The 11,852-nt window shown below is 49.2% G+C and overlaps 1 protein-coding gene across 1 annotated transcript; it reads right to left on the bottom strand.

Annotated features, from left to right (window-relative positions):
- Nucleotides 1-1,850: 1,850 nt before the first annotated feature.
- On the bottom strand, nucleotides 1,851-11,852 carry LOC114203421 (uncharacterized). The gene is made up of 7 exons (XM_028096768.1): nucleotides 11,823-11,852; nucleotides 11,423-11,675; nucleotides 11,011-11,134; nucleotides 8,778-8,992; nucleotides 8,074-8,144; nucleotides 7,719-7,823; nucleotides 1,851-2,180 (listed from the first exon to the last, which is right to left on the bottom strand). The coding sequence occupies exons 2-7, from the start codon at nucleotides 11,642-11,644 to the stop codon at nucleotides 2,006-2,008; spliced, it is 912 nt and encodes a 303-aa protein (XP_027952569.1). The 5' UTR covers nucleotides 11,645-11,675; nucleotides 11,823-11,852; the 3' UTR covers nucleotides 1,851-2,005.

Below are 11,852 nucleotides of genomic sequence, written 5' to 3'. Positions count from 1 at the left end.
CTTCCGGGTCCCGCTGACCCGCCCCGGAAGTGGGCGAAGTCCGTGAGGGAACGGTGGCGCCTCGTGCCAAGTGCGCATGCCCCGCAGGTAGAGCTTGGTCTTAGGGTGCCTGGGCGGAGTTCGCGGTAGGGCTTATAAGGGTGCTGGTGGGCCGAGAGGCCTCTGCCTCGAAGCCCCACTTTCCCGGGCGGGTGGGGGATGCTCTCTCTGGACCTTTCGCATACCCATCCAGCCCTGGCTACGTGCCGTCCCTGCTCAAGCCCGCCCTGGTTTCACCTGGGTCTTTAAAAAAAATCCGCGGGGCACCGCACAAGTGCCACCACCCTCGGGCTCGTCTCTGTTTCCTTCCGCGGCAGACGCCTCCAAAGCCACGTCCACGTTCGCTGTATGCCCGTTCTCCTCGCATTCAGTCCCCGCCGCCTCCAGGCCCCTCTCCTGGGCGAATTAGGGGCAAGTGGCCATTAAGCCCGAAAGTCCAAAGCCCTCACTCATCTGTTCCCTTCTTAAGGACGCTTCCCTGGACCAGATCACTATGTTCGTGTGCCCCAGCCTAAGCCCTGGGCCTCCGTCTACACCCAAGCACTGGGTGATCTTGCCCAGGCTCGTGGCTTTAAATGCCACTTGTATCCCTTGATTCTCATCGTTAAACGGCCAACACTCCGGATTCCTGACCTCTACTTGGGTACCAGTGATCTCAAATTTAACATGTCTGGCCAGGGACGCCCGCATGGCTCAGTGGGTTAAGCGTCTGCCTTCGGCTCAGGTCATGATCCCAGGGTCCTGGGATCGAGTCCCACATCTGGCTCCCTGCTCCACGGGGAGCCTGCTTCTCCCTCTGCCTCTGCATCTCTCTGTCTCATGAATGGATAAATAAAATCTTAAAAAAAAAAATGTCTGGTCAAAACAGAATTCTCCGATCCCCTACTCATCAACTGTACCACTAGACAGTCACCCAAAGCCAGTCGTCCTTGCCCTTTCTCATTTCATGGCTGCCCCCTTCTAATTTTCTAGGCTTCAATATAAAGGTCATCTCCTCAGAGACGTCTTCCCTGACAGCCCACCACATACATGCCCAACTCAGCTCCCACAGGACTTACAACTTTATAACTCTGTTAATTAGATCTATGCACTGGTTACATACACACACGAGGATAGGATGTGAGCTCCTCCTTAAGAGCAGGGACCCACTTGGTTTATTATCTCCAGTCCCAAGCAAGGTGTGAGGCATACACAAGGGTTTAGTGAATATCTGCTAATGTCCAGCAGTCCCCAAGCATTTTGTGAGGACTCACATCTCACATGCAGGTTTGATTCTCAGGTTGGTGTGTGAGAGGAGTCACTGTCTCTGAGACTCCTTAGGGAGGTGCCAAGTCGGAAACTCATCACCAGCTTATTTTCCTCCAGGGTGGGAAGAGATCACTGTTTCTAAACCCACACCAGGATAAGGCTTGAGTTTAGGGGCCAAGTTCAGGAAAAAATGGTAGACTTGTAAATCAGTGGGGTCAAGTGAGGCCCAAAGGGGCCACAGAGACACTGTAGGGAAGGGCAGCACTGTCTCATCACTCATTTCTCTTTCACACCGCCGTGGCTGGGGCACCTGGCTGGCTCAGTAGTTAAGAGGCTGCCTTCGGCTCAGGTCATAATCCCAGGGTCCTGGGATCAAGCCAGGATCAAGCCCTGCTCAGCGGGGAGCCTGCTTCTCCCTCTCCTCCCCACTCATGCTCTCTCTTGCTGTCTCTCTCTCAAATAAAATCTTTAAAAAAAAGTACCATGGCTGAATTCTCATGTTAGAGTGCAAGCAAGGGGACTTCACAGTAGCACTGACCTGACCAATTACTGTATGCAGGCTCAGGCTGAGGGGGGCCTCAGGCTTGCACTACCCTGAACACCTCTTTCGACTGGAGGAAGTCCATGGGATTGTACAGCCTCTAGGGAGCCCAGCACAAGTAAGGCACCTCCGTGAGAACTTTATTCATTCCTTTAGCCATGGTCTATAGGGAAGAGGTTATGGGCCCCTCTTGGGGGTCCCAGACTCTGTGCTGCTAGGGTCGTTCTCAGAGTCATCTTTGGGTCTTGGCACAGGCTGGAACTTGAGCAAGACAGGCGGGGTGAAGATGGAGGCCTTCACAGGAGGGAGTGCTGTCTCCTCAGTACTGGGGGGACCACTACAAGCCGAGGTCCTGTGCAGGAGACAGCCAAGACACGTCCATGAGGTGGGATACTGGCACAAAGAGCCACCAGAAGTACACATGACAAGACGTCAGGCTGTGGGATGGCTCGCAATACATTTCTACTTTCAGAACTCTCTCCCATGGATGGCTGTTCCAGGCTGTTCACCGCAGCAATGTTTGTGATTGTGAAAACCTGGAAACCACCTTGTTCCTCAGGGAATGGCTAAAGGAACCACAGGCGCCATGTGGCCGACTGTTCTGCAGGTGTTGAAGGACTGAGGTCGGTCTACATATCCCAGCAAATAAAGATGCCCCAATGGCACAGTAGTGGAAAAAAGCAAGCTGCTGGGAAATACATACAATATATAAATCCTGCTTTGGTTACAGAATTAACCAGCGTATGTGTGTGTGTGTGTGTGTGTGTGTGTGTGTGTGTGTGTTAGTTAGAAGGGTACACATGAAACTCTCAGCAGTGGGACTCCTAGGGGCAGGGGCCTCTTATATTTTACGTGTTCATTGCTCTATTGTGAACTTTTTCCCACAGAACATGTCCTGCTTTTGTAAACTTTTTAAGGCCAATGACAAATAACCCACTTTTGATGATAGCCTCATGAGAACACAGCTCACTCAGAAAGCAATACATAACAAGAGCCTAAAATTGTCCCCATCAGTGCAATGTTTCAACGAGCAAGAATGGCTGAGGAAATATTCCATCCATACAATGGAGCATTTTGCATCTATTGTTATTGGTGAACTTAAGTATATTTCTTTAAAAAGCTGGCTACAAAGTTGCCTAACAGGACACTTCCAGTTAGGTAACAGACTACCATATGTGTATAGACTTATGTTTCCACAGGGAAAAGACAAATATATGCTGGTGCTAGTTATTTCTGGCAGTGGGCGTTAAGAGTGATTTGGTATGGCTTTTCCTCTCCTTTGTGTGCGGTTTTCAAATTATCTACAGTAAATACATATTGTTTTAGAATCTGAAAAAAAAAAAGTCGTTTTGAAAACTGTTCAGACCATTTCCCTTATAATTCTGCTTCAGGAAATTCATCTGAAGTTCAGGAACAGCTTCGCACATAAAGACTTTAATCCCAGCACTAACTATACTCGTAGAGAAGACAACTGGAAGCACCTCATGTGTTCATGGAAGCCTGTGGAGTTAAGTGATAGCACTACATGCACAGGATATTTATTATGCAGCCAATGAAGCTCAGCTTCAAAAGACCATCAAGAAGTGGACCAGTCCCCATGGCCTTCATGGTAAGTGACAAAGGCAAGATAAAAGAAATGACATTGTCTAATTAAATCACACCCTTATAAAACTATGCCCAGGGGGGCCTGGGTGGCTCAGTCGTTAAGCGTCTGCCTTCAGCTCAAGTCATGATCCCAGGGTCCTGGGATCGAGTCCCGCATCGGGCTCTCTGCTAGGCGGGAAGCCTGCTTCTCCCTCTCTCTCTGCTGCTCCCCCTGCTTGTGCTCTCTCTCTCTCAAGTAAATAAATAAAATCTTAAAAAAAAAAATAGCAGAGCAAAGAATTTGAAAACGTCTATGGCTCCTGATGTTCTGATAAACTGCCTTTCAAAAGGACTAACCTTATACTTTTGTGCTTCAAAAGACACTGCTGGAAAAGTGAGAAAACCACCCACACAGCGGGGAGAAATGTTTGCAGATCCTATGTCTGATAAGGGACTTGTGTCTTCGGCAGTTCCTCAAGATACAGACTTACCATATGACCCAGCAATTCCACTCTTAAGGGTATACCCAAGAAAACTGAGAACTATGTCCTCACAGATACCTGGCCACAAATGTTCCTAACAGTATTATTCATAAGAGCCAAAAAAATGGAAACAGCTCAAATGTCTGTCGACTCATGAATAGATAGAGAAAATGCAGTATATCCATACAATGGAATACCATTCAACCATAAAAAGAAAGTCAACCCATAGAATGTACAGCACCAAAAGGGAACCCTGATGTAAACGATGGACTTTTGGGTGACTATGATGTTATCAGTGCAGGCTCATCAGTTGTTAACACACGCATCACTCTGGAGGGGATGTTGATAATGAGGGAGGTTGTGCACGTGTGGGGATAGGGGGCGTATGGGAACTCTCTGTATTTCCCTATCACTTTTGCTGTGAACCTAAAACTGCTCTAAAAAATTTTAAGTCTTAAAAAAGAAATTTAAGGGGCGCCTGGGTGGCTCAGTCATTAAGCGTCTGCCTTCGGCTCAGGTCATGATCTCAGGGTCCTGGGATCGACCCTGCAGAGGGCTCCCTGCTCAGCGGGAAACCTGCTTCTCCCTCTCCCACTCCCCCTGCTTGTGTTCCCTTTCTCGCTGTGTCTCTCTCTGTCAAATAAATAAAATCTTAAAAAGAAGAAATTTAAAAAACAGGAAATTCATATGTTAACTAACTCAAATTTAAATAAAAAATTTTAAAAATAAAAAATAAATCATTCTGGAGGTGCCTGGGTGGGTCAGTCAGTTAAGTAGCGGACTCTTGGTTTCAGCTCAGGTCGTGACCTCAGCATTGTGAGATCGAGGCCTGCCTCGGGCTCTGTGCTAGACACAGAGTCTGCTTGAGGTTCTCTCTCCTTCTCCCTCTCCCCACTCACCACCACTCACGAGTGCACTCGCTCTCACTCCAAAATAAATAAACAAAATCTTTAAAAATAAATAAATAAATAAAAGTATTCTGCCAAGAAATTCAGCAGTAACACATGCTATGACATGGATGAACCTTGCAAACGTTATGCTAAATGAAAGAAGCCAGTCACGAAAGACCATGTTATTGTATGGTTTCATTTATATGGAATGTCCAGAACAGGCAAATCCACAGAGAAAGTAGGTTAATCGCTGCCTAGGGCTGGGGGTGGAGGACCTGCGGGTGACAGCTAAGTGGTGCTAGGGTTTCTTTCTTTCTTTCTTTTTTTTTATTGTAGTAAAATATACGTCACATTTACGATTTTAACCATTTCTATTAGATACATTCACCATGTCCTGTGACCATCACCGCTATCTATTTCCAGAACTTTTTCATCACCCCAAACAGAAACTGTACCAATTAAGCAACTCACTCCCTTCTCCCAGTTCCTGGCAACCTCTCATCTACTTTGTCTTTAGGACTCTGCCTATTCTAGATATTCCACGTAACAGGAACCATACAATAATTTGTCCCTTCGTGCTGGCTTCTTTCACTTGTTTCAATTCTATTACGTGGCTAGGTCACATTTTGTTCATCTCGGATACACTTGGGTGGTCTTCTCCTTTTGGTCACTGTGAAACTGGTGCTATGAACATTCATGCGCAAGCATCTGTCTGAGTCTCTACTTCAGTTCTTTCAGCCATATACCTGGGAGGGGAATTACCGGGTCATATGGTAATCCTATGTTTAACATTTTGGGGAGCCATCATACCTTTTTGCCATGGTGGCTGCACCATTTTACATTCCCACCGGCCACACACTAGAGTTCCAATTTCTCCACATGCTCATCAACACTTGTCATCATCTGTCTCTACGATGAGAGCCATCCTGGTGGATGTGATGTGGTATTTCACTGTGGTGTTCATTTGCATTTCCCTGATGCCTAATGGCGGGGAGCATGTTTACCTGTGTTTATTGGCCATTTGTATGCCTTCTTTAAAGAAATGTCTATTCAAGTCCTGTGCCCATTTTTTGGAATGGGATTTTTTGTGGGTTGTCTATGGGTTGTCTTTTCACTCTCTTCTTTTTGACATGATGGAAACATTCTAAAATTGGACTGTGGTGATGGTTGCACAAATGTGAATATATAAAAGGCTACTAAAGTGAACACTTTAAATGGGTGAATTCATATGATGCTATGCAAATTATCTCAATAAGAGAATTTTTATTTTTTTTAATAAGAGAATTTTTAAAAGGACAAAGCCAATTTATAGTATTTTCACAGCTAAAATGAGTCTCCTCCTAAAGCCTTGATAGCACAGGATTCTCTTTACTTGGGGCTTTTTGACAGGTACAGAGCATATATCTCAGTAACCTTAACGTTACTTTCACTACTAAGGAAGCCAAAAACATTTTTAAAGGTTCGCTCACACTTTGGGTGTCTTCGTGAATAAACTTTCCATCAACTAAATTTAGAATCATCTTTACAGAACTGTGTAGGTTACTTACACATAAGAAGTCATTTGCATTCTCACTCATTGGTAGTGGGAATACATAATGGTACAACCACTTTGGTAGTCTCTTTAAAACTAAACATATTATTACCATATGATCCAGCAATCATGCTTCTTAGTAAGAGAGTTGAAAACTTATGTCCACACAAAACCTGCATGTAGATGTTTATATAGCAGCTTTATTCATAATTACCAAAACTTGGAAGCAACCAAGATGTCCTTCAGTAGGTGGATGGATAAATGAACTACAGTATACCCAGTTACTCAGTGCTAAAAAGGAACTAGCCAGCCATGAAAAGACATGGAGGAACCGTAAGTGAAAGAAGCCAATCTGGAATGGCTATATACTGTAGGATTCCAAGCATATAACATCCTGGAAAGGGTAAAATTATGGACACGCTAAAAAGATCAGTGGTAGTTGGGCATTAGGGGAGAGGGATGGATGAACAGCTGGAGCATAGGGGATTTTGAAGGCAATGAAGCTGTTCTGTAGGACACTACAATAGTGGATACCTGTCATTATAAATTTGTCCAAACCCATAGAATGTACAAGGCCAAGAGCAAGCCCAAACATATGGACTCTGGGTGATAATGATGTGTCAGTGTAGGTTCACCAACTGTAAGGTGGGGCATGTTGATAGTGGGGGAGTCTGTGCCTGTGTAGGGGGGAGGGGGACATGGGAACTCTCAGCACTTTCTCAGTTTGCTGTGAATCTAAAACTCCTCTAAAAAATAGCTATTTAGGGGCGCCTGGGTGGCTCAGTCATTAAGCGTCCGCCTTCAGCTCGGGTCATGATCCCAGGGTGCTAGGATCAAGCCCCACATCGGGCTCCCTGCTCGGCGGGAAGCCTGCTTCTCCCTCTCCCACTCTCCCTGCTTGTGTTCCCTCTCTCACTGTGTCTCTCTCGGTCAAATAAATAAATATTTTTTAAAAAATAGCTATTTAAAAAAAAATTATCTGATACAATGAAGTAGCCAGTCTAAATACATACTTTGAAATAACACTCCATGGAATGACATGGGAAATACCACCATAAATGGCAAAAACAGGTGATTAAACAAACAAGCAAACAAACCACCTATTCAGTAAATCCCTGCTTTGCAAAACACATGTGTATACACCTTAGGGCTACGCACAGTTGACGGAATTGTTCCCTTTCTAATGGATCTCTGAGCTGCTTGTTTCCAACTCTCAGCATTTACAAACACTAGGAAGGGGGAGCAACTTTTCCAGCACCCGATTACATTAGGGTCCTTTCATGAAACGCAAAGGACCATCATACAGAACATTCTTCTGGCCCTCGTGCACACTGCCATGATGCCATCAAGCCAGGCAAGCCAGGACGATGTCCCGCCCCAGAGAGGCCCAGAGGCGTGCTTACCAGGGGAAGCCAGGGCAACGGAGCTTGTGTGCACTGTTTCCAGCCAGGTACGAGAAATGGAAGCCTCCGGGGTTGAGGACCAAGGGGGTCAGATCAACCATGTGTCTGCAAGACAGGGCAGAGAGGGAAACATCAGCTCTGGGCTCCTCCCTGGCAGGCCCTCCCACAGGGACTCCCGGGCACGGATCAGACCTGAGCCTTCACTCCGTCCCTGTACAATGGGAATAACTACCCCTCAACACTGTGGTGAGGACTGACAAGGTGGGGAAAAAATGGGAACCAAGCGTGGGACACAATGTGCTCCCTAAAATGCTCTCTTTTCATTTGCCCGGAGCCTAGAATCATTTCCTTCCACCTCTTTGGGTTCGATGACAGGCCAGGCCAGTTCAATTTCACTTCTGACCTTGCAACCTCCAACTTCTCCATCTGTAGGAAACAAAGGAAATCTTAGGACAAGTCTGGGGGCCCCACTGGGAAGAAAAACACCTTACACCAGAACTAGGGAAACTATGTGACTATCACTCATTCAGCCAATACATAGGGTCATCCTTAGCGCCCCCCTCAAGCTTGGTGTTAGGGGGACGGGGACAGGATGGGGGCTGGGAGCTGAGAGAGGACTGGGGGCTGCCTGGCATGAGACTGCAGGAGGAGGGAACAGGAGAGGCACGCGGTTAGGAAAGCACTGCAGAGGCAAGGAGACCACCAGCCGTGAAGTGGGGCAGGCGTGGGGCTAGAGATATTGGGGGGCAGGCCATGCTTCTCCACCTGTCCTTTGGGCACCCTAGGATTCTGCCCCATGTTTTGGCAGCTGCCTTGCTCAGCTGAGGCCAAGCAGGTGAAACTCTGTGCCTCCAACCCTTCAACCAGAGCAGACCCCCTTTTATCTGCTTTTTCCATCAACATTCTACCCAAGACTTTGCCTCCAGAGAGCATTCTGCCGCTTAAAAACAAAGTTCTGACAGTCACTGCCATGGGCCTAGGGGAGCCGCTGGGGTGGTTCTGAGCAGAGGGGTAGGGGCTGCCGCTCCTGGGACCATGCAGACCGGGGGATGAGCTCACCGACTTGCTGGGCAGCGGAGGGAAGGGGCCAAAGACCCGAGGCATAGTGTAGACAGGGGGTGATGGGGCCACCACAGCGGCCATGGTGGTGGCAGGTGACAGCAGCGGTGGAGGCGGCAGCAGGGCTGGTGGCAGGCATGGGGAGGTTGAGCGGTCTCGCAAGAGGATGGGTTCTGGTTTCTTCGGCTTTGGCTTTCTTCTCTTCTTCTTGGCATCTGTGACAAAAAAGACCAATGAGTGCCTACCCCATGGCCAGAACAGGGTAGCGTCGAGGCCAAACAATGGTGCAGGTTCTTCACAAGATTCCTCCCCCAAAGGGCACCACGTAAGAGTGGGGTTAGGGTTAGGATCCTTTCACGAAATGGACCATGGGGAGCCACGGCTGACAGGCACCAACATGTACCAGCTCACCGACCCCACAACTACCCCCATGAGGAAAGGCTATTTTTGTCTCTCTCTTACAAGGAGGAAGGGAAGTTCCAAGTGTACAAGGCCCAGGCAGGACCCATACCCCAGACTTCAAGGCCCGAATTTCAGGGGAAGTAACATGAGTATCACCACCAAGGAGGGCTGGGCTTGTCCCAGAAAGGTCAATCTGCCACCTACCGCAAGCACTGTGGAAAGCTCCTAAGTCAGCCAGCACCTTCATGGGGTATCCAGGCTCTGGACGGTGAGTTCACCAACTACACCCAGCCCCAGGGCCATCCTGGGGGTATGCAAAGGCCCTTTCCTCCATAAGGAAACTGTTCTGTAGGAGATCTTACAGAAGTGGGCTCAGGGAGAGAATCTCTGAGTAGCAGGACTCTGGGGCCTACCCCCTCTCCTCTTTCCACATTAGGTTTTCTTCCTATATTTGATGAGTCTGGCTATTTCTATTGGACACCAGCAAAGTGGATATGAACAAGTGCCTCATATAGCCCATTATGTGCTACCAGTGCTACCACCAGGGAGCACTGACCTGGAGGCTAAGAGCCCGAGCCCTAGAGCAACCCACACCTGAGTTGAAGTCTAGACTCTACTACTTACTACGTGACACTGTTGTTACAACGTTGGCTACCCTCCCTGGGCCTCTATGTCCTCTTCTGTAAAATGAGTTTAATAGCATGGACACTACCTTGGGAGGCTGTGTAAGAGCTACACATGCTGGGGGGGTCCATCAGATGAAATGGTGATGTGGAACACGCACACTCTGCATCATGGAAAGTGGGACCCCCAGGTGAGCCAGGCCTCCTGATACAATGAAGAAAGCTGCTCCACCACTAGCTAGGGTATCACTGAAGACAAATGCACCAAAAGAACTGAACCCGCATCTAATCAAGGCTTTAGAGCAACTGTCCAAGAAATACAGGGAGAGGGGGACAAGACAAACGGCACCAGGGGGCCCTAACAACAGATATAAACCCATTGAGTGCAACGCCCCAAAGGACATCACAGTTCTTCAAGGTGATGGCATGGGGGAGTAAGGTGAGGGCATCCCACCTCAAAGGGACTTCAACAGACGTGGCCATCCCTCACTTGCCATCCCTACGTAGTCACTAGTGTGGCCCCCTTCCATTTCACTCTCCCAAGTGTGCCAATGTGGACTCGAAGTATATGGCCATCCTAGTGAAAAGGAACCTCAAAGGACCTAACATCCAAACCAAGTATCAGCTAATATTAAGAAATTGTTGTCCGGCACCTGGGTGACTCAGTCGGTTAAGCCTCTGCCTTCGGCTCGAGTGGTGGTCTCAGGGTCCTGGGATTTAGTCCCACATCAGGCTCCCTGATCTGTGGGGAGCCTGTTTCTCTCTCTCTCCCTCTGCCCCTCCCTGTGCTTCTGTGAGCACACTCTCTGTGTCAAATAAATAAATAAATAAATCTTAAAATTGTTGTCAATAATATCTAGGTAACATTGTGATTACAAAATGTCTTTTTTTAATATATAAAAAAGCATTCTAAAGAATCCAAGAATAAAATGATGTCTGAGATTTCCCCCCAAAATGCTCCAGAAAAAGGAAACGGGGGAATAGAGAGTGAAGCAAGCATGGCAAGATGGGGATAGTTGCTGAAACTGAAGGGTAACCGGTACCCGAGTGTTCACTGCAGTCTCCAGTTTTGTATTATGTTCGTTTTCATAATACTTTAAAAATAAAGACCAAATTAAAAAAAAAAAGTGCTAAGCACAGAACCAGGGATAAGGGAACCTGAGTCAGGTTTGCTGGGTTACTGGAGCCTGGCAGAGGCTGAGCCTCACCCTGAGAGTAGAGGTGCACGCGGTGAATGCTCCTCTTCAGCTGCTCCAGGCGCTGGTGCATCTCCAGGGCACCCATGCTGTTGCAACAATTCAGCTCCCCCTGAACTGCACAGAAGAACTTTGCCTACGACAAGGGGACAGGCAGGGCAGGAGGAAGCCAGACAGGTGAGACGCCTGCCGGCTGCACTCTTCAAGCTGGGCCGCCTGGGGCTTCTGGAAGAGCCCTACTCTGCAGCTACAGCTAGGCCCGAAGGCTCCCTCCCCACCCAACCCTCGCCCCGCCCCGCCCCGCCCCCAATCTCCTATCCTCAGAGCTCCGCCCCAGAAGACAGCGAGCGGGAGCCGTGTGAGCACCCGCCCCCGTGGCCCCCGCCCCGCCTCCCCCCTTGCAGCCCCGCCGGCCCGCTCGCACCCAGAGGAAGGAGAGGAGCCCGCGCCCCTCGTACTCGGCCAGCTTGCCCTTGCGCACCACCCTCTCGGCCAGCGCCGGGTTGCGGTCGATGCTGCGGAAGAGGCGGCGCAGCGCGCGTTCCGTGTAGGTGGCCGCCTGCCTCTCGAAGTCCTCCTCGGAGATGAGCTGGCAGAAGGTCACACTCTGGGGCAACTCGCTGTCGAACTCGTCCAGGACCTCCATCCCCGAGGAGCTGCGGGCGGGCCTGGGCGGCCTGGGGGCGGAGCGGCCGTCGGGGCGGGGCCACCGAGGCTCCAGGCGTGCCGACCCCCACCCGCCTCGGGCCGGGGGACAGGGGCAGGTCCCGAGGGCCAGGGATCGGATCGCCGTGGGCGGCGGGGCGGGGACCGCGGGGACGCACCTGCTCTCTGCCCCACAGCCGCCGCACCGA

This window comes from Eumetopias jubatus, unplaced genomic scaffold, assembly GCF_037043125.1.
Source record: "Eumetopias jubatus isolate StellerSeaLion01/CBP00866 unplaced genomic scaffold, mEumJub1_p1.0 scaffold_16, whole genome shotgun sequence".
NCBI classification, from domain to species: Eukaryota; Metazoa; Chordata; class Mammalia; order Carnivora; family Otariidae; genus Eumetopias; species Eumetopias jubatus.
The sequence above is the reverse complement of the archived record's forward strand: the minus strand, read 5'-3'. Positions and strand labels throughout refer to the sequence as shown.

Coding starts and splice junctions, on each gene's coding strand:
- LOC114203421 (XM_028096768.1), bottom strand. CDS start 11,644: ATGGAGGTCCTGGACGAGTTCGACAGCGAGTTGCCCCAGAGTGTGACC. Junction 8,993..11,010: donor CGTGCACCTCTACTCTCAGG/GTGAGGCTCAGC, acceptor TTTTTGTCACAG/ATGCCAAGAAGAAGAGAAGA. Junction 7,824..8,073: donor CTGTCATCGAACCCAAAGAG/GTGGAAGGAAAT, acceptor CCTGTCTTGCAG/ACACATGGTTGATCTGACCC.